The sequence below is a fragment of the Triturus cristatus genome, chromosome 4_1, assembly GCF_964204655.1.
Source record: "Triturus cristatus chromosome 4_1, aTriCri1.1, whole genome shotgun sequence".
Classification (NCBI taxonomy): domain Eukaryota; kingdom Metazoa; phylum Chordata; class Amphibia; order Caudata; family Salamandridae; genus Triturus; species Triturus cristatus.
The window spans coordinates 1,015,600,218-1,015,622,901 of NC_140585.1; the positions used below are offsets into that span (position 1 = coordinate 1,015,600,218).

Consider the following 22,684-nt stretch of genomic DNA (forward strand, 5'->3'; position numbering starts at 1 on the left):
ATCGATTCTGAACACACAAGGAGTTTATCGTATTGTTGCAAACTCTCAGGGGGAGCCTTTCTTACTTTCCACTGGCAAGAAATCCCCTACTCGTTGCCAGTTTTAGCATCTTTCCCAGCACTGGAGCATCCAAATAAATTACGCCACACACAGGAGCTGCAGGTCATACTGCCCAGAACCGCACCTAACACCTCCTCTCATATAACATAGTTCCCGTTCAGAGTCCACCCAGAACCACAAGGGTACTGGTGCGTATAGAATCAATATGCTACAGTATCGTTCATAGAATTAAAACTCGCAGGTCTAGAAGCTGGGATCCCTCGTATTGCAGTACATGTGGACATAAGCCCTACCTTTTGTGTCGCACTTGTTAAAGGGGCTGCCTTACTACCATTCTACACGTGACACTTTCTTTTAAGAATCAATGAAACCAGAAAATTCATATTTTAAAGCAGAACAATACTAAGAATTTCGAGTCACACCAGTATTCCTTGAGTACATTCTTTTAATTTAGCTTCCCTATTTTAAAGAATTTCTCTTTATTTGTTGTAATAGATGTTATATATACCACTTTCTCCATTCTCGCGATTAATCGTCAACCATTAATTATGTAGCTAAAGCAAACAACATAGCATGTCCGCCATATCTGTATATTCGCTGTGACGGCTGGCAAGGAGTGCACTACAATCCTTCTTCTGTGTCTATGATGTAGATCTCCCATGCAGTGTTAACGCTGGAGTACGCAAGGAGAAATCAGACGACGACTTGGTCTCTGACACGTCTCCTTATTTCCGGATGACACAACACACGCGTGAGGTTGGTAATCTACTCCCTCGCCCCGACCGTCTCATAATCGTGACGCAACCTTGTATACATATGTTACGCTGCAGCATGTTATTGGTAGTTGAAGAGCCGGCCGGCGACACTGCTTGGGTGGCAAGCTGGATGTGTCTGACACCATGGGGCGTGCTGGGGGTTGTAGTTCACTAGTCAGACGAATCTACTTATCATTCTTTGGGTGCACAGGCATGAGGAGGGTGCGGTTGAAACTGCAGCTCCCGGCATACCATTCGCCACGAGTCCTGGGAGCAGTGAGTAATAGAGCATGTTTTGCAGCCGGGCTCATGTGTAGTTGCAGGAGGGAGCGGTGTGCGACCGGGAGGAGTGTTTATGTACTTCAGTGTCTGCGTAGCAGGTGAGACGACTGCTCTGCGGGAGAGACTATCCCATTTAGCTTCTACTTGTAAGTACAAGGCAGCGAAAGTTACTTCTTTCGGTGGTTGGCGTAAGCTTTCGATGCCCGGACTGTCACTTCTCCTGCACATGACAGCCACATAGAAGAAACGAGTGAGATGTCCCGCTGTCTATTGGCAGTTACGGAAGTCAGCAGTCAACCTGCTCTTTGTATCATCCCAAATTGCTGCTAGTTCCAATTACTTCTGGACAGTCACGTGAGCTCTCCGGAGTCCCAGTTTAATACTTTGAAGTACTCACGCCTGCTGTAATCTTGTTCGCTAGACTTTAAAGATGGTCGGTCCGAATTTGAATTCACTTTGGGCTCTAGGACAGAGGTCTCGCTGAACTCGTCTCCTTAGAGGTCCCTCTGAGGTCTGGTGATCTCCGTTAACTAAACGAGGGTCTTCCTCAACTCTAGATGGGTTCGCTCCAAATTCTTGTGCGACTCCTAACCTCTGGGGGAGGTGGAGGAACATCCTGAAAACTATGGGGGTCATCCCTGAATTCTATAAGGGAAATGCATCCTTAACTCAAGGATGTATGTATATGCTTTCTGAATTTAAAGGCGCACGCCCGGTTCTAGCGGGTGGGCCTGGCCCTACCCAAACATAACCTTTTGTCCTCCCAGTCGGCAGAAGAGGCCATTAGGACGGCCAAAATATTGTTAGGCGTTTTCACTTTGTTTACATTAATTATCAATCTGGGGTAGCGTTGTCACCTTTCCAAAAGAAAATACCAGCTATTTGTTTTAAGAGTGTGCACAGGTATGGACGATACTAAATAGAACTATGAATAAAATTGTATGTATACATTTGTACCATGACTTTTCCGTCCGTCTGTTTTTACTATATTTAATAGTCAAGAGTCTTAGCTGCTCTAGAATCCATTTAAAAGTGTTTTCCATTTTTATTTGCTGTTTGAATTGGGTACAGATAAGGGCTAAAAATGATTGCTTTAGGCAGTTTTGCTAATTTTTTTTACCAGCTGGGGCATTAAAATACCGGTGGTGCGAGTAAAAAATCAGCTAGGTGGCAACCCTAGTCAGGTCTAATTAAGGAACCTCTTGAACACATTTTACATTTTTTTTTCTTTTATAAATACTGTTCTAAGTATGCACTGTAAAGGGGATGAAAATACTGACTTTAGGTGATTTTCTCTATTTTTACACTGGCTAAGACATTAAAATATTAATTTCGGAAGAAAACGGCAGTGTGGCAACCGTACCTCATGTCGGAGGCAAGCTGCAGTTAGGCGGTGTGTTTGGGGGAGTGGGGACAGGGTGTTTCCTACCAGTGATGCAGCAGGTGCAGTGGCACCGGAGGGCAGAGCTGTGAGCGTCCTTTTGCACCTCAATTATCTAACATAACGTGTATTTGTAAAATTCGCTTTCACCTAAGGTTATCTTGGCACTGAATAACAGATGTTTATTGTTACCCAACTCGATGGCACGCATTTTATTGACCTCAGAAAGATGAAAGGCTGAGTGGACCCACCAGGATTTGAACCTGTGACTGAGGTCGCACACAGACCCCTACAGTGGACGAATTAGTCCACCAGACTTCTGTGTGTGGGTTCTGAAGGTGTTTACGTATTTTAGTCTGTGTATGATGCACTCGGTAATATATTGTAGGATGTGGCATACATTTTAATATTCCCATAGTGGCAGTGCATGCCTCATTGCATAAGCAGCCATAAGGGAATAATAAATATCCGACCATTATCTAAGAACAAAAGTGGAATTATCCCCTTCAGATGAACACATAATTTTTCTTGTAAAACTAAGAAAAACGATTAGGGATCTCCTTTCATATGACATCAGCACCCTAATACAAGTGGTGTCTAAAATAGACATTTTTCAACGTTGTTTTATTGTATTACTCGTTATATTATGGCTTTTATTATATCTTAAAGCGATGTCAATTATTGTGATGTTATAAGGGTTAAGGTTATGTGACATCACTTGAGGGTCAAAGGTCATACGATGTCACTTCTTCTGATGTCATTAAGGTCAAGGCTGTGTGATGTAATTTCCGCTACTCCTGCCATTTTAGTGAATCGATGTCCATGTGTAACTCTAGGGCTTGTAGTCTACCTTCAGAATTGTTATACATTGGGCCCTCATTGGCCCACTCAAATGTACCCTTGGCCCACCCAGATAAAAATTCCTAGAACCGGGCCCGTGACAGGGCGTCTCTACGACTTCTGAAACCCCAGAGTATTTACCCTAGCAGTTTTCTCTTGTTTGGCCTGGGCTGTGGCTTTTTCTCACAATCTTATTTGGTTGCCCTTATTATCGTTACTCATATAAGTAATATTGGTTTACTTTTATCTCGGGTTTCCCCTCAACAGTGGGATAGCTTTTGTTGAAACGTGAGCACAGTCCAAGTCTAGACATATTTAGTTTTAATCGAGCTTGACGATAAATGCTGTGGTGGTTTTGGTCAGTAGTCCCTCCCCACTTGGGCTAAGCAGCAAAAGTGATGTTAGAGTTTTAAAGCTGCTCCGGCATAATACTTTAAACCCCTGCTTATTCCATTGTAAATGTCCTCTGTGTAGCGGTGCTCTGCATGCTAGTCAATAATAGAATAGCTTGCGTGAGCTTGGAATTTTTATTTTACACTCTTTTCGGTCTGAAAAAGAACTCCAGAGGCATCAGACTACCATGTAAATGCTGTTCTGAACTGTAGGACTTAATAACATCACTTAAACGCTCCCAAAAGAAAACTGTTGTTCATAAAAATTTGACCAAATCTTAGGTACACCACTTTTAGTAATATATTCTTATTAATGACCTTACATAACTGATGATGTGTACAATAAGGCACAATATTGTGGCTGACAGATGGCTAATCTGATAAGAATATCTTTATGTTGAAATACACTTTACTTTAAGTGAATTTCCGGCCACAGGGACAGCATAGGTAGATAAAATTGATATCCATGGATTCCGAATAAATATTGCGCATTTTTACCAGCTTAAAAGTACTCTGAATGAAATGACTCTATAATCCATGAGTTAAAAAAAAACTTTATTTGAAGTCCTGGTTACTGTACACTTAATATACCATATTGATTGATTGAATAAAACATACAAAGTAATTTCTTTGAATTCATTCAGCACTGCTCCTCTTCTGTACCTCATTAACAACAAGCATTTGCAATGAAATAGGTCTCGCATTTGCGAAATTTTAAGCTATTGGCATTGTAAATGACAATGCCTTTTATTTATGTGTTTTGATAACTAACACATAAATATAAAGCATTGTCATTTACAATGCTAATAGCTCGACCTCTTGTAAATGCAAGACATATTGCATTTCAAAGAAGCATCAGCCATTGTCCCGGGCTGCTTGGAAAGTGAAAGCACACATCGTGTGCTGAATGTTGCAGGAAAGCATGTCGTGCCTGCAGTAGGAGAAACTCATGAAAGAAAATAAAGCTTACAGACTAAATAAGACATACCGTGTAACAACAAAAGTAAAGAGGCCAGTCCTCATCGGAGGTTACAAATGAAGACAAGGCAGTATTAAGGAGGGACTAACAAGCCTATTAATGAATCGGAAGCCAGCATTTACGAAAAACAATGGCACAAGCCTATGACAAATTTGGGCGGAGAGTGAGCGGGGCTTCAAGTACATACTCAAATACAGGGGATGCCTCGCAGAGCAGCGCATGCTCTGCCCAGGCTCGACCTAAAAAGGAAATGTATAGGTGGTAGGGCCTTCTGGTTGTTGCTCCAAGTGCAATAGTCTGCAAACACTCACACACCTAAGGTTTAGAGTGTTAATTTTTTTTTAAATTGTCTTTATTGGTGTTTTCACAGGTTATACATAACACAATCTGCCAGCTTTATTATACAAAACGGTACAGTGACATTTACATATGTGACGCTTGGTGGGTAACGAGGCTGTTGTGCGTGTTGGCCACATTATAATAAAGAGAACCATATCTGATCTTTTGTACATGTCTACGTATATTGTACCCATTTTAATCAGTAAAAAATAAAAACACCTGACTGTACTTTTCGTTTTACCTCTATGCTTTCACACCAACCAATTTAAAATGAACACAAACTTTGCGATCTCAACCAATCCTTATATACTGTGTAATTTGGTTCTCATATGAGCTAGGGTTGTTGCTTGTGTGTGCTATCTAGGGGGGCAGCGAGAGTAGCGGTAGAGGAGGGTGGGGGAAGAGAGAGCGAAGGGGAGAGTGGGAGGATTGCGCACCTCGTGCTTTCTCGTACTCGCGAGCTGGAGGCCTTGTCTAGTTAAGTCAGGCCTTACCTGGATATGTGCCCTTCTTGTTCGAGGATGTATATTGGCATGGAGTTGTTATTGCCCGCCATGGGGAACCCACTCATCCCTGGGAGGAGCTAGGTGCATTCAGTTTGTCTTCCACAAATGACAAGTAGTCATGCTATTGCATGAGGTTGGTCTGAGGGGGGTCTCGGGGTGCATTCAGTGTTTGTGTCGTGTGTTCCGCCACCAGTTCCTTTTGAAGATCCAATAACCAGATGCGCGTGTTGGGAGCTATGCTCAATTTCCAAGTCATGGCTATTCTTCGTTTTACTAATGCCAAGGCCAGGTCTAGGAATCTATTGAGGCTTTTTTAGGCTGTGGTACGCTTGGTGATGCCGAGTAAAAAGTGTAGGCCTTGCACTGTAATTGTAGTGTCGGTTGCTTCCCCCAGTATCGCGGTGATCTCGCTCCAGTAGTTCCCGAGACGGGGGCATGGCGAGTCCATGTGGAGGAACTTTGCATCCGAGTCTGAGCAGCGGGGGCATATGTTGACCGATGTAGGATACATACGGGCCAGTATGTGTGGTGTTAAGTTATGTGTGGTCTAAATAATTGAACTGCGTATACTTCAGTCTGGCATTCATGGATATAATTTTGGGGTACCCTATACACTACGCCCACTGCTTATCGGTCATGGTGGTTGATAACTCGATATCCCAGTACTCAGAGCTTTGCCAATTGGGTGCCGGGGCCAGGCCTAATGCAGTTGTATATCGCTGTCCCCGCATGTCTGTCCTTTCCGTGTGTAAGCAAAGTCTGTAGCACCTGTGATGTCTCTGGTTCTGTCTCGACATTCCCCCATGTTAGGGGGAATTGCCGCGCTAGTAGTGCATACAGCATGAATGTGCCCTGTGTGATACCGAAGTCCTCTATCGGCCCTTCCAGGCTCTGTAACTGTGCATCCACAAATAAGTTGCCCCAGGTGTCAATCCTAATTCTGCCCAGGATTCTAATTCGGGGCGGTCATGACAAGCAAATGCCCCAGATAAGATCTCGAGCGGTAGCATGCGTGCATATGGTGACGCTAGGTTTTTAGGCATCACGTATCTTAGGCAGCTACGCCTGGCTACCGCCATTAGCAAGTTGCCTTGCTTTTTTTGTATTGGAGCCTGATAGCCATTCTATTATAGCTGTATGTCTTAAAGGCAGTGCCAAGCTGGACATCTCTGTCACCTGGGCGTTCGCCAGCCATCTCATTGGCCACTGGAGCTGTGCAGCCCGGTAGTAGTACTCGTAATTAGATGCCCCCAATCCCCTGTCCGTGAGTGGTAGATACAGTTTACGGAGTGCTACTCGAGACCTGGATCTTCCCCATAAAAGCGCCACCGATGCATTTCCAGTTCCTTAAATATACTCCGAGGCAGCCTGTGTGGGAGAGCAGTAAAAAAGTAGAGAAGCCTTGGGAGAAGCAGCATTTTGGCAATGGCCACTCTTGCCATAGGGGACAAGGGGAGACCGGCCAGAACGGCAGTGTTGCCTGCGCTATTGCCTTAACCAGGTTCCCATCTATAATGTCTGCGCTAAAATGGTAAATCTGCATGCCCAGATACTTAAAGGTGTCAAATGCCCATGCCAATGGGGCCATGGGCATGCCTTGCCTCCGATCCAATGGGATCGCTTTCATGGGAAAAACTACTGACTTAGGCCAGTTAACCGGAAGGCTAGAGGCCTGCGCATGGGCATCTAGAAGTGTCATCAGATCCTTATATACTGTGCCCTCCCTCCCCCCGAGGAGACCAGAGCATCGTCCGCATATAGCGAAATTATGTGCCACTGCCTATCAACGTGGATGCCCCAGTCCAGCATTCTGCCTGCTTTATCGCCTTCTATGTGTTGTCTGGCTAAATAGTGTTTGTAGTCCTATGCACATAGACTGTCTGAAGCCTCCTTATATGCTAGCCGTGCCTTTGCCAGTAGCGGAGTCACCAGAGGGTCAGCGGGCGCCAGGCTTTCACATCTTTGGATTTCCGGCTCATGTCTACATAAGTCATCTATCAATGCCATCCGTGAGCTGTATGTTGTCTTGATAGCATGTCCCCTGGCGACTATTTTAAAAGCATCCCACTCTATGCCCCTGTTGGAGGCAGTGCCCATATTCTCCTGGAAATATGTGGGGATCGTCTGTCATATGGCAGAGCGGAACGTCAAGTCCCTAAGCGCAGCGACAGGCGCCAGGTCGGAATCCTAGCTCTGCAAGTGCCCCGTGCGGGGTGCAGCTGCAATGGGTTGTGGTCTGAAAGCGTCTGTAATAAATATTCCATTTGCGCTACCCTCGTCAGGGCTTCCATGGAACAGTATATTGCATTGATCCTCGTATGCAAGTCATGCAACGAGGAGTAGTGTGAGCATATGATCTGCCCAGTCCCTCAGGTGCCTTGAAGTCTGTATGGATTGTGCTCCCAGGAGTGGCAGGCGTGACGAATTGTAATCCCCTCCCCATAGTGCCAGCGCTGTAGGGTCTGATGGTAAGGATGGCGTGAGTGATTGCAGGAACTGCCCCTGCCCTGTATTCGGGGCGTACAGGGAAACTAGTGCCAGCGGAGTACCGTCAACTGGCCTTCCAGCGTCATATAGCGTCATATAGCGTCCTTGAAGGTCGATTTGTGCATGTACCACCTTAAGAGGTATGCCTGTCACCACCCATATAAGGGCATCCCTAGCATATCCAGAGTATCTGGTGCCTATGACCGTGCCTCTCCATCGCTTGCGCGGTGAGGTTAATGTCTGTGTGGTAAGGCGCATCTCCTGTATTAATGCGATTGAGCCCTTGTGGGTGCACAAATACTGGTATATTTTATGTCTTTTAACACTTCCTGCTAGCCCCGCACATTCCAGGTTAACAGTGTATATTCATTGTTAGCCATTTAATCACTGCAAGCAGAAAAGTCAAAGTACCCTTCAGCATACCATCTCGATCCACATTCCCATCCGACCATCCCACAGTCGTCCCGCTGCACACCACCTTACTCAGTTGCAACCCCTGCTCTACATAGTAGGAACTAAAGATCACTTTAAATGATAATAACATTCCCGCAACTCCCCACCCAAGGCCAGCTTGCCAATGGGCAATTGGCCACATGCCCTGATATGCAATTAAATGTCTTGTAAAACAATTGCTATCTCAGCTACTTAACGTTTTCTGGGGGCACAGCTATAGTCTGTCCCAAGCTGACTCTTGGCAGCCATTTTTGTTCAACTTTATGATACCTCCTGGTTCAGTCCCCAGTATATGGAGCGGGAGAAGTGATGAGAATTACGGTAACCCCCCCCATTGGTGTCTGGTCATTTGGCCACTAACTGCATATTAGCATAAAAAGGACGTTCAGGGAGCTCCTCAAGCTCTCGTGTCCACTGACGATTGGTCACAGGTTCGCTGCCACCGGACTCTGCATTCTACGGGGCTTCACCCGATGCCGTTTGCCATTTGCGGGGTCCTTCTCCTCCTAGTTCTGAGCTTTGGGAGTCTGTTAGGGGTAACTGACTATCTTACCCGTCGTCTGTGAGCCTACTAATTTCCAAGGTGGTCGTGATTCTGCCTGAGTTGTGGGTGGAGTGTGTGCGAGTCCAGTTTGGTCCATCCATGACAAGGCTTCTTTAGGAGTGGAGCAATATATGTTGGACTCCTTGTTGCGGATATGCAATTTGGCCGGGTATTGCAGTGCGTACTGTGTCTGGTGCTCCAGTAGGCTCCACTTGACCTCTGTGTAGGAGGATCTTCGACGTTGGACAGACAGTGTGTAGTCCGGGTAGATATGCATGGTTGCGTTCTCTACCCGCCAGGGGCCCTTGGATCTGGTCACTTGGAGAATATGTTCTCTGTCTCGATAATTGAACAGTCTTGCCACTACTAGTGGCGGGTTACCTGGATGTGGATGGCCACCCGGGACCCTATGTGCCCTTATTGTGGAGAAGAATTTTGAGACCTTTCCCTGAAGTATCTCGTTGGAGACCCAGGTTTCCAGATATAGGTCCATGGCTTGTCCTTCTATTCGCTCCGGCAGCCCCACAATGCAGATATTTTTCCTGCGTGACCAACCTTCCTGGTCCTCCAGTCCACTCGCCAAGTATTCCACCTCTTGCTGCAGGGATTTGAGTTGGTAAGTGGTCGTAGACACAGTGGGGCGCAAAGCTGCTAGCGCCGATTTCGACTCCTCCACTCTGTCCTTGAGTTTCTTGTGATCCTCTCTTAGGAAACCCATATCGAGGCATAGTGTGTTGATTTTGGGATCCAACATGGTCTTAATGTCTAGTATCGCTGCCATGAGTTCATCGAACCGATGCGAGTGATCTGGTGGGGCACTTGCATTAGGGGGCCCTGAGTTGCACGCCGTTTCCTCCATCCGCTATAGACATCGTTGTTTCAGACTGTTGGGGTTGCGATTTGTCGCTACGCGGCTTCCCCGTTGTGTACTTGGGCTTTGACTAGTTCCACGAGCGATGGCGGCACTGGTCTCGTCTCGTGCAGCTGTCCTACTTGGGCTTTCTCGTGCCTCAGGCCATGTTGGGTGGGGGGGGGAGGCAAATGCGATACCCCCTCTGTGCAGTCATCTGCTCCTTATGTTTGGGGTTGATGTGCACAGACGCAGTGTGGGTAGCCAGGCTGCCCAGGATGTGCCCAAAGAAGGTGTAGCAGGGAGGGTTCACCACTTGTCACACAGCCGGAACTTCTAGTAACCACCCTCGGGTACTTCCATGGTCGCCCATATAATGGCCTCGGGATCATCAAGGATAACCGCAGTAGTTTAGAGACCCCCGAGATGTCTCTCAGAATGCACCAAGTTGCAATCCCCTGTCCATTTTTGCCCTATTTAATGCCCTGTAGGGAGCAATGTGTATCTCCGGGCCTCCATCGTAGGCTGTATTCCAGGCTTTGGGGGGAGGAGGGGATGCACAACGTTGATAGCAGCGAGGCCTTGCTGCGGATGCGGTTGGGCCCTCCTTTGTTAAGCAGCTTTCATTTGCTCGCTGCGGGCTGCTCGACGCCCGTAGCACAGCCTCTGGGGCACGACCTGGGGGAGGGTTGAGAGTCTCTGGGTGTATGTGCCTCGATCCAGGCCGCCGCCCCCGTTCGCTACAGGGCCCAAGAGGGAGAGTGGGAAGCAAGGTGTACCGCGTTGAGCCTAAGTCCAGCCACCCGCAGGCCCGACCGGGCGTCGGCTGTTGGAATCACCACAGCGTTGCCGGCGGGTCGCAAGTTGCTCACCTCCAATAAGTATGTGCTGCGTCTGCGCGTGCCTCCGATTGACGTTCCCAACCTCGGGGAAGGGGAAGAATCTGCGCTCTTCCCCCCCCCCTGCCGCAGCTGTTATTCGTCTCTGCCTTCCCCACCTTCCGATGGCATCGGTGGCCCAGTCAGTCGAAGGGCTGTGGCCGCTGGCAGTCACAGTGTCGCGCCTAGAGCGCCCCACTAGCATCGCCTTTGCTCTGATTGGGGGGGTCAGTATACATGCAGGGTATGTGCTCCCCACCTCTGGACCCCGGATGAGTGGCTCATTTCCCGTATTTTCAGGATGTTTTCGTCTGGCTGCGCGCGGAGCTCAGTTAAGTGCGTCCGCACTCGCCTCCATCTTGGCCACGCCCCCCAGGTTTAGAGTGTTACTTCAGCCATGTTTTTTCATGCAGCTACCTGTTTTGCAGCATTCTAACTTTTATTCTCTTCCTTCACTTCAAGAACGAACTTAAAAGACCTTTCAGTTTCATGTACAGCATAGAAAAGACCCAAATTGGTAAAGTAAATGCAGCGTTTTTCATATTCAGCAAATAACCTTTAGTGGCTCTCTGATTCACTAACTCAAAGAAAATGATTCTGACTGGAAAATATTGTATGTAGTGTTACGCAAAGCTGTAATTCAGAGCTAGAGTCTCAGGATTCTTTGTGGTCTGTGTATTCAAGCAATAAATTCAACACCTATTCTGATCTATAGGCTCGCACTACCATCAAACACACAGAGTTATGACATATTAAATGTAGGTTGCTTACAGGTGAAAAGTTGCCCAGCTGTATATTCCGCTTAAATGGCTGTCATCGTTCTTGGAAGATAGAACATTTCAAGTACAGGAGAATACTACTGTCTCTAAAAACTGAAGTGTGGGGTCCCACAGGGCTCCTCATTGAGCCCAACTTTTTTTTTATGTGTACAAGGAGCCGCTGGCTAATATTGTGCTGGAGTTTGATATATCTAGGACGTCCTACGCTGATGACACTCAGTTGGTCATCTCGTTGGACCCAAAAAATAGCAAGGATGGTGAGTGATTATCTTCCTGCTTGGTAAGATTCAAAGAGTGGATGACAACAAGTTGTCTAAAATTAAATGGGGACAAAACTGAGTTACTGTTTCTCGGAAGCAAATCAATATCCAGGCCCACCATAGGTTGGCCGGCTTATCTAGGCAATCCACCCACCCCTACAGAAATAATACAAAATCTAGGCTTCTGGTTAGAAACTGATCTCTCCATGGTGACACAGGCTAAGAAAGTTGCAGCGACCTGTTTTGGACTACTTAGAAGCCTTCGGAAAATTCTAAACAGGATTCCTACACAGCTAAGGAAGACAGTGGCCCATTTTGTAGTCACCTCTCGGTTAGACTATGGAAACTCATTGTTCCTGGGGGCACCTAAATTTGTAACCCACAGACTGTAGGTGGTCCGAAATACAGCTGCAAGGCTGCTGTGCAATGTTCCAGCACGAGAGTCAGTGAGAAAGCACTTTTTTTTTTATGAATGGCTTTTTATTTAAAAAAAATACTAATTCATGGCTTCCAGGTGTTCACCATGTGTAAACCCTCCATTTTGCTCTTCGTATTGAACATCAAATACAAATTAAATAAGAGTTTGTGAATAAGCTCTGCCAGGTCTGCAGCATCTCCCTTTAAGAACAGAAGGCTGTGGGAGGGTGCACATCCTCTGAATATAAGTGTTTGATGGCGGTTCCTCCAGCATCTCTCGGGGTGTGCAATGAAGGCTGATGTCTGAAGGCGGCTGTGGAAACAGACAGTCTTCGAGCCAATGATGGCCCATGGTGCTCAAAAGCAGCAGCGTCACTTCAAGTTTTAAACCCTGGGTTGGTTTAAGCCAATGTACTCCAGCTCTATATTCTACCCAAGAGGAGGGAGATTGGAGAAAGTTTCCCTTCTAAACCCGAAAATTTACTCTGGCGTCAGTCAATTATTTATGTAACGGTGTGGTTCATGTGCAGAAAATCGAATCCACTGTGTACACCATACTAGGTTTAAATGTTCTTCTACGTGAATACCGGCTGGGGAGGGAACAGCAGCTGCAGTCATAGACGTCGTCATTAATCTCTCCTATCCAGACTCTCCGCCTGTTACTTGAACTGGTTGTCAATCAATGTGCCCTTCATCTTGGCTTTCTTGGCTTCTAATTCTGCCAGTTCCTGTAGCCTTCTCTTGCTCATGCCTTTGCGCTCCAGCTGCTTCTCGATCACCTTTGCATTCTGTGCATACGAGTCCGCCACCTCCCTCGCTTCAATTTCCTCTTCTTCCTCATCAATGGTAGAGACAGTAACGGAGCTGAACTTGCCCATGTCTTTGGTCCGTTTAGTCATCATAACCTTTTTAGGTGGATCTGGTTTCTGTGTGTAAATGTTGGTTTTTCCAAATCCCTGGCCAAATTTGACCAGAGCACCATCGACTATGAATGTAACGGGGGCATTCTTCTGTTGGTGCTGGTAGAAGAGCAGCAACTGACACTTGCCACACTTTTTTCTGTACTGTCGCTCGATGCCTTCTGGCCTTCTCAGATACATGGTCTCCTCCTCTTCTGTGTTGCAAAATTTGTGAGCGTGTTTGGCAGCGTCGATCACACGTGCTCGGTCCCGAGGCCTCATGGGGAGTTTCTCCAACTGGCAATCCAGAACCAGCACCATCTGCCCGCACAGACAGTAATAGACGTGCAGCGGCTTCTCGCCATCGTCGTACTCCTCCCGGTCCCGGGTGTCCGAGCACACCACTGAACGTGACACCACCTTCGGCATCTTCCTGAAGTCCCGGTAACTAGGCGCGTCTCAGTGACGTCAGAGAAAGCACTTAATTGGACTTCATTGGCTCCCTGTAGAGGCCAGAATAAAATTCAAAATGCTGGTCATCACCCACAGAGCTTGCCATAATAGAGGGCCCAAAAAAAGTGTCTAGTATCCCCTTACATCCCAAAATGGCGACTGCGATCAAGCATGGAGGAACTTCTAATAACAAAGATCAGAAGGGAGAAATGGGGAGGAAGATCCTTCTCCCACCTTGCTCCTAAACTCTGGAATTCTTTACCAGTGGAATATAGGTTGATGAATAAAGAATTACAGTTCCACAAAGCGATTAAAACCTAGTTGTTTAAGCAATACCTTCAAGTCCCGGCCGACCCCTATCAGCTATGTGACCTTCTAGTCAGTGGCGTAAAGATAATTGAGGGGGGTCCCCCTGCAAGGTACGTGGAGGGCCCCCCTCCGGAATCTATCAGTAACTCCCGGCCGAAGTGCAGTGCTGAGGGGGCCCCCTGGAGCTTGGGGCCCCCCCGCACTGCACGGGATGCGGGGGCCTGTGTTAGGCCCCTGCTTTCTAGTGCTGGGAAGCCTTAGGGTAGCCATGCACTCTATAAATCCCATAAATAAATCTTGTACCCTGACTCTTGGGGCACAAACATGTTGATAGAGATTTTCTATGAGTATTTGGTACAGGATTAGTCATTGCCAGTGTTTAATTTCCATATGCGCTACACAGGGCTTCGGCTTGATTACTTTTTACACAACACTTTTTGGGTGCTAGCTTCCTTAATCTCACATGAAAACTGGTGGATCTCATTGGCAAGTCCCAAACAAAACACAAAAGATAATTTACTGAGCCACAAAATGTGAAAAAAAATGTACTTGTACAAGTAACGGATGGTGACCTTTCACACTTTCTTGCACTAAGGGCCTAATTTACAAAGATTTGGTGTAGTGCAGCACCGCAAGTCTTTTTGCTGCGCTGCCCTATGCCAAATTGAAATGGCAGGAATGCATTGTATCTACGCGATACGGTGCATTCATGTCCTTTCAGCAGGTGCAGAATTTAGTGCTAGCGCCAACACAGGCACCCTTGTTCTGCGTTGTTGGCAGGATTGGTTTTGTGCAGGAAGGGGCACCTTCCTGTACAAAATCAATGAATGGTGGTGTTGTCCTCAATCTATGTGTGCTGCAGAATGTAGCACAAATGGAAAGAGGAAAAAACTAGGAGAAATGAAAACATTTCTCCTTGTTTCGCCTGCTCTGGGGAGGCGTAATGTTTTGGTGCTTCCCCAGGTTTACGTGACTTTGTAAAGCTGGGGCAATGTCAAAATCCATGGGTTTTACGTGGGAACACCCACCGCAACACCCAAAGAACACCTTCTTGACACAGAGTAAAGCATACAGCGCTTTGTGCTGCCTTTTCTTACTCCATATCTATGACGCCATGCAAAGCCACACAGGTTGGCTTTGCATCGCCTCATAGATATGATTGAGAGGCCTGCTCCAGTGGCACAAGCCTCTTCTAACTAACCCCCTAGGTTTACTAATGCACTTTGACTCGCTCAGTCTCATTAATTCACGCAGTCCCATTTATTCTACTCTGCCCCACTCTGTCTCACTCATTCTGAATTACTCAGGCTTTTTGTGCCTCACACACAGTAACACTCCTTTACACTCCCTGTCATTCTCCCTCACTCTCTTTCTCACACACACTCATCCTTACTGTCACTTATTAGCACTAACTCGGACTTGCTCCTTCACTGACTCTTTCTCACTTTTAACTCACACACACAGACATGCTCACAGTGCTGCAACGGCACAGGCACCTTAATGCACCTGTGTTAGCAAACAATGTCAGTAGCTCTCTCAGTTTGTTGCTGGACCCGATGCAGGTCTGCACAAAACAAAACAAGGAGGGTGCAGTGTCGCTGTGGAACCCATGAAGGAGAGCCGCCATTGGCCCAGGGTCACCCATCGATCAAACCAAACCATCCTTTCACGTATCCACCCCATTTCATCCATCCTTTCAATAATCCGTTCATCCTTTTGCTTATCCATCCGCCCTTTCGCTCCATCTATCCAGGACCCAATGGCAGAGTAAACCAGATACTTAACAACCTTTCAGTATTTTACATAGAAGTAAGTCAGAGGTAAAATTAGAATTGGTAAATAGTTTGATATGGCCCTGCAAAGTAGACCTCTTGAAGAGTGTGTCATTGCTGTAGTGAGAAGAACCTGTGGCTAGCCGTGGAGACATTTGGGGGTGTACAGTGTACTCCCCGGTAGAATTGCCTCATTCCACCTTCACTTCAGCCTCCTGTTTTCTTATGACTGTGAACTTTACCACTGCTAATTAGTGCTAAAAGGCATGTGCTCTCTCCCCTAAACAGGGTTTGATTGGATTATCCACAATTGGCACGTTAAATTTACTTGTGAGTTCCTAGTAAAGTGCTCTACCTGTGCCTAGGGCCTGTAAATGAAATGCTACTAGTGGGCCTACAGCACTAATTGTGCCATCCACTTAAGTAGCCCTTTAAACATGTCTCAGGCCTTCCACTGTATAGCCTGTGTGTGCAGTTTGCACTGCCATATTGACTTGGCTTTTAAAACCCTTGTAAATCTGTAACACTCCCCATTTATGAAATATGTTACCCCCAACGTAGGCTCTAGGTAGCCCATAGGGCCGAGTGCTGTGTAATTTAATGATAGGACATGTACTGATACTGAAAACTCCCAAATTCATTTTTCACTACTGTGAGGCCTACTCCCCCGAAAGGTTAGCATGGGGATTCCGTATTGCATCTAATAAGCTGTAATTCCCAATTGGAAGGCGGTAGATCTGTCATGTTTAGTACTTTTGGAATTGTTATGATAAATCCTCTTTCATGGCAAAGTCAAATTTATCATTACAATTAAAATAATTCCACTTTTAGAAAGATGGCATTTTCCTGCTCTTAGCCCTGTGTGCCTGCAGCCTGTCTCCAATACACGTCTGGGGCGGATTACACCTGGATTTTGTACATTCCCTCTAGACATCCACGCACAATGGGAGCTTAGCTGTGACTTGTAGGGCCATCCTCGTAGGATGGGAGGGAGGAGCTGGGAACAGCCTCACGCTTATTGTTGAATAGGCTGTGTCCTGTCCCCACACACAAAGGGCAGCATGTCCCCCTCTAGGGAGACTGAAGCCAGGACAGGAAGGGAGGACATCTGTGCACTTCAAGGCCCTTTTTTGAACTCTCCTCCACTTCGAAGGCACCACTGGCTATAAGAACTGGACTTCTGAACGTACCACTTCATTACATTTCTGGACCTATGAAGACTCTGCCCGGCAGAGGGACTGCTGTGCCGGTGAAGGACTGCCACTCTGTTGAACTGCTGCTCTGGAAGAATTGCTTTCTTGCTTTGCTGACCTGCTGCCCATCTGATCTCACTGAGGAGCACTGGACCTGTATCACTTGAACTCGGAGTGACTCCAAGAGCTTGCTGGCTTTCCTCCTGATTGAAGTCTCAAGGACATAAAATATTCCAACTATCTTTCTTCTGCTGTCTGTGAGTCTGCTGTGCCAATTGGTGCCATTCCAGTTCTGGACCCTTGGAAGTGAGCCTAAGGTGCTGTTCAAACCCTTCCCCGCTGCGGAGAAAGAACCGGAGCATCACCGCTTTTGCTTAGTTGGCACAGACGCATCTTCGACGGATTGGAACCAGTGCATTTTCAAGGATCAGAACCAATGCATCGCTGCCACTGCCCGGATTGGAGCCCCTACTTTGTCTCTAGAACCACCACTACGCGACGCTCTTCAGGTAAAGTTCTCGCATCTCCCTTCATGGCTGCATCGACGGCCTAGCTGAAACCCCACATCAGAGCCGATGCAGCGTAGCTGTTGCGCTGTCCGAAACGGGCACATCACCCCTGAATGCATGTATTGACATTGCATCGCCCTCTGGCCTTCGCATCCCCTCAGTTGATAGGATCTTCAGCGTCAACACATCCTAAACCAAGGTACTTGCGATCAGCGGGCCCAACCTGATCCCTGTAGCCTGCATGCATTCCATCTTGGACGGCCTGAATTTTTGGCTTTGGATCGGTCCAAGGTGACCAGATATCACTTGTTGCTGCTTAGTGCTTTTTGGCGCAATTTTCACATATTTTAAAAATCAATCTCACCAGTTCTACTTATTGGATTTCTGTCATTTTGGTTTTGTTTTATTCATTAAATTAAGCTCTGATATCCTAACCAGGTGTGGTATATTTTTGTGTGGTGCTTTCACTGTTTGAAGTGTCGCACAAATACTTTACACATTGTCTTCAAGTTAAGCCTGACTTCTCTGTAACAAGCTTCCAGGGGGTGAACACAGGTTAATTTGGGGATTGCTGGTGTATGACCCTGACTTGGTTTGTGGTTACTGTCTGACTTGGGCCCATTCCCTACTTGACCAACAACCCAATTTCCAAGAGTAAGTGTTTAGGGTCTTCCTATTGAGAGATGGTTGTCTGTGGTGCACAGCTTAAATTGAACCTCATTCCATCAACGAACTGCCAGGTAAGAAAAGGTTTGATGTCCAGTTTAGTTTTTGTAAACTGAGGGATCTAAAGTAGTTCTTGATGAAGAGTGTGAAGCATGATTCGGGCTATAGGCTTTGAATCTAGGAGAACGTATTTGCATGGAGGAGAGCATTTAGTTGAATATTAAATCTGCACTTTGCCACCGCTTATTTAAAAAAAAACAAATGTTTTGTTCGCATCAGTTTTCTTTCAGCGCATGCTACAAAATAGGCAACTGACAACTAAGGGGCTCATTATGATGGCGGGCGGACTTGGACCACCCGCCACCGTAGCGGTGATTGGGACCGACCGCCATGCCTGCGGCGGTCCCGCATATACAATTATGATGGGACCGCCACTGCTGCCGTCGGATTCCGCACCTTTAACATTGCGGCGGTGGCTGCTGACAGCAGCACCGCTGCAATGTTAAAAAGAGCATATTGCCATTCCACTGCACTACGTGGCAGGGACTACACTGCCTGCCACTTGGTGCAGTGAAATGTAGGGGGGGGGACCCCCCCCCCCGTGCACCCACACCTCCCTCAACACAAGCGGGGCCTCCAACGGGCCCCAGAAGACATTCTCCGCCAGCCTTTCAATGGCGGTTCAACCGCCACGGAAAGGCTGGCTTCCGCCTGCATCATAATTGTGCCGGCGGAGCCTGGTAGGCTACGCCGCCATTGTGAGCATGCTGACCGCTTCGCCAGGCAATCGTGGCTATTGCTACCGGCGGATGGACTTTCCATCCTCCGCAATACCCACTGCCATCATAATGTGGCGGAGGATAAATCTCATGACGATGGCGGAACGATCGTCATTGCCGGCCCGGAGGTGCCCCTAAGGGTATTTTCTGAATTAGCTGGTTTAGTTGTACTCATGATGACATATATACAAAATACGTGCAGCACAAATGCCCCTCTGATCTCCTGTTTATGATAGACGCTTTTGAGGTGTTCTAATCCCAATGAGACTATGTTTTTTGCAGACCTTGCCTGATTGGTGAAGGAGCTGGACTTCCATGATGCAGGGAGAACCTCAGGAGGTATGTGTACACCCAGTCCTTTTTTAAGGTACCACACTGCTGTAATCTAAAGATATTCACATATTTGTAAATAAAGTTATAACCTCTTGTTATCAAAATAAATGTTCCAAATATATGTAAGGAACACCCATTAATGCATGTATATTAATATTCATGTCCGCTATAACACTGTATCTTGCTGTAGGTAACCAGGAGTATGCTGCCTCCAAAACCCATCTGAAATTACACCCATCTGAAATTACACAGTGGCTATATATAAGGATCTAACCTTTCTGGTTTTGAAAGTTCCTATTTTTCTCTGCCTTATCTGATGCAGGGTTCTGAAGCTGCGAAGAAATTACTGGTTATTTTCGATGTTTGTCATCCTATCTTCCTCTAAAATGAGGCTGCATCTCTACTTAAGTTGTTGGTCTTTAAACACTACAAGTTGTATTGCAGAGCACAGTCCGTTACCTACCTGCTTGCTTGTCTGGCTGTGGTGTTTGGTCATAAACACAGTGCCATAGATTTCAAGCCCAGCACACTCGTATACCAGAAAGCTATTTGGAAGCAGAAATCTAAATTTTACATGGATTTTGCCAGTAGTAGGGTGCGTTCACCTCCATAACATTCATCAAATCATGGTAAAAATTGAGGGAGTTGTAAGGAAATGTTTTTTTTTTTATTCTGGCTAGATCTGTTTATTTGTCCAGATATTTCTATCCCAGAGCTAGGTGTCCGAGCTAGTTAGGAGGCTATGGGACAAGCAGGGATTACTGGGCTACAACTGAGGTGGTTAAGGTTGTTTATCACTCTTGACTCTGGTCCTGACCTGCTATGGCACTGCAGACTGAACACTAAATAAACCATTTCAGCACTTGACCCTCAGCGGGGTAAGCTATCTAAGAGTTCTCCTGAGGATAGTGTGGGGGTAGAGACTAAGACCTCCGCACTTACCAATAAGCACACAATGATTGTCCAATTCAGTGCTTATCTTTTATAAAAATAGAAGTACTTTAATACATCAAAATGAAATCCCACAAAAGGGGATTTCTATAAGAGGTACTGCAGGGGAAATAGGCAAGAACATACCAGTCTTCTAATAATCTCACAGGTGGAGGCTCATTACATAAGCTGACCTCTGTATCTGTCGCCTCTATTCCAGTCCTTTAATGTCGCTGTTGCTCTCAATACCCGCTGTAGACTTTTATACAGCTAAAATAGTTCCAATGTATGGTGAGCACAAATTCATTGATAAGACTTATCTGAGTGTATTCAGCAGCGATGTCCTGGTCTAGGATCTCACTTTGGAGTGCATAAGTGACAGCCCGGTCTTTCTTGGATGTTGTTCAGTAGCGCCAGGCAGACTGCAACTGGTCAGGAGGTGCACCTGTGGTGTCCAGTGGGGAAAGGTGGCCTTAAGGCAAAGATTCTTTCCAAACATACTAAGGGGAACCACCCTCCTAAGTTCTGGAAATTCAGAAATGATCTTCCACTCACCAGCAAGGTTTACACAGGACATTGGGTGTCAAGTACAGTCTTTGGAGGCCAGAGATGTAGTTATGCTGTCACGTTCTTTTCTTCTCCTTGATTGGTGCAATGCAGCAGTTAGGGTCTGTGAAGAACAGGGTCAAGACTGATTTGCTTATTGCTGGTTTGCACTGGGGTGGCTAAGTTAGCAGAAGAACGATGATGGATTTAACCCAGTTCTAACAGTGACTGTTTGTGTTTGCTTTGTTTCCCCTAAGTTGGCAATGTATTCCCATACGTGGGTCCGTTTCTCCCGCTGGATTCACGCTTGCTTGGCTGATGAGGGGTGGTACCGCAAAACCGGTCCCAGGATGCTTGTTTCCGGTCTATTGAAGAACTGGGCTGGCAGTTCAGGCTGGACTGTTCCTATGAGGGACAGGGTCAAGACTGATTTGCATATGACTGGGTCTGTAGTGGGGTTGCGAAGTGAGCAAAGGAACAATGATGGATTTAACCCGGATCTAATAGTGACCAGGGGTGAATGTCTGAAATGTTGCAGCGCTCCGGCCATCATCTTATTGTGTTTTCTTTGTATTTAAGATAAGGGCATAAAGCTCCTCCCACTTTCCGCTCATTTTTTTAATTGGCTTCTGTCTCTTTCCTTTGTAAATGGTGACTTTTCATTGGTCAATAGGCCTAGTAGTCCCTCCTTAGTACCACCTTTTCTCTGCTTGTAACCTCCCATGAGGACAGCCCCTGTTACATAAGTTGTTACTCGGTAGGCTTTAATTACAACCTCCGAACACTATTTTCTTAAATAGGTGTATCCTGCCTGCAACACAGGCAGGACACGCTCTCTCTTAATACTTTTTTGTATAACATTTTTTATCATTCATCCAGTGCGCTTTTCTTTTGTTATATGCTGGCCGAAGGCGGCCGCATGCTTTTCTTTGTCTGTTTATTTTATTTACAATGACGGCACCCGCGCTTTTGTTACAATGCCGGCACCCTCCAAAGCGAGGGTGCCGCCATTGTAATAAAAGTAAATGAATAGGAAAAAAAAGTGTGGACGCCTTTTTTTCCATTTGTTTACTTTTGTTACCATCGTGACACCTGCACTTTAGCTTAGGATTTTGTAAGCTAAAGCGTGAGTGCCGCAATTGCTTCAAAAGTAAACAAATAGAAATACGTTTTTGTTCTATTTCTTTTCTTTTAAAGCAATTGCGGCACTCATGCTTTAGCTTTCAACACCCTAAAATAAAGCGTGGATGCCGCGATTACTTCAAGTCTCGCATATGCGAGAGTTCGAGCTATTGGCATTGTAAAAGACAATTCCTTTTATTTATGTGTTTACAAACCGTAATAACACTGACTGCACTTCTTCTACTGCCAGCCCTCCTTCTCGTAAGCAAGGACAATAAGTACAAAGTGCCTGTTTAACCCCTTGTGTGCGGGTTTATGTGGGAGAAATAAACGCGTGCGCGATTACGACGGCTCCAGGCCGTCGTGCGCACACGCCCACCGTAATGCACGACCGCCGGGAACCGTCGTGCGCACACAAGGGGTTAAGCACCGCTTGCAGGTTTTCAAAACACGTAAATAAAGGCATTGTTATTTTCAACGCCAGTAGCTAAAACTCTTGCAAATGCGAGACCTATTGCATTGCAAATAATTGTTTTTTTAGACGGTTCAGATCTGTGGTTCTCTCTCCCTACAAACTACGATGCATTGTTCTAATACGGCAATCTACAGATGACTCTTCTCATATACAACATACACAATTAAAAAAAAAAAAAAAAAATTCGATCGGAATAAAGCTGTAATGTATGTCCTTTTTTTTTATTATTTTTTTTTTTTTTTACTGAGGCTGGGCAACTCTGCTCGTTTTATACAACTTAAGCCATTTCGGGGTGGTGCACTGTAACTATATGTTACTCTTCTGCAGACTGGCTGTTTTCCAGCCACTTACTCTTGGCAAGGAAGTTAGTCCTTCCCATGAAAAGGTATTCATTCCTTTTGTGGCAGAACTTATTACCACTTAAGTTTTGGAGTGTATGAGATCTACCAAAGAGATGTTCAGTCAGATCGCTTATATTCTCTCCATAATAAGGGAT

The 22,684-nt window shown here is 46.2% G+C and overlaps 2 protein-coding genes across 8 annotated transcripts in view; one reads left to right on the forward strand and one right to left on the reverse strand.

Annotated features, from left to right (window-relative positions):
* Positions 1–696: 696 nt before the first annotated feature.
* The window catches only part of TRABD (TraB domain containing), a 214,679-nt gene continuing 192,691 nt past the window's right edge, over positions 697–22,684 (forward strand). The window contains exons 1-2 of one of the 7 annotated variants that reach the window (XM_085653946.1): positions 697–816; positions 19,065–19,121. In XM_085653946.1, the coding sequence (XP_085510072.1) occupies positions 19,098–19,121 (24 nt within the window). In that variant the 5' untranslated portion in view covers positions 697–816; positions 19,065–19,097. Of the gene's footprint in view, positions 817–1,030; positions 1,244–19,064; positions 19,122–22,684 lie in introns of those variants that run through there. The other 6 variants (XM_085653945.1, XM_085653949.1, XM_085653947.1 and 3 more) reach the window with 6 other exon arrangements.
* Positions 12,433–13,569, reverse strand: LOC146855989 (STING ER exit protein). Its single transcript, XM_085653943.1, has one exon. The coding sequence runs from the start codon at positions 13,528–13,530 to the stop codon at positions 12,862–12,864; it is 669 nt and encodes a 222-aa protein (XP_085510069.1). The 5' UTR covers positions 13,531–13,569; the 3' UTR covers positions 12,433–12,861.

Coding starts and splice junctions, on each gene's coding strand:
- LOC146855989 (XM_085653943.1), bottom strand. CDS start 13,530: ATGCCGAAGGTGGTGTCACGTTCAGTGGTGTGCTCGGACACCCGGGAC.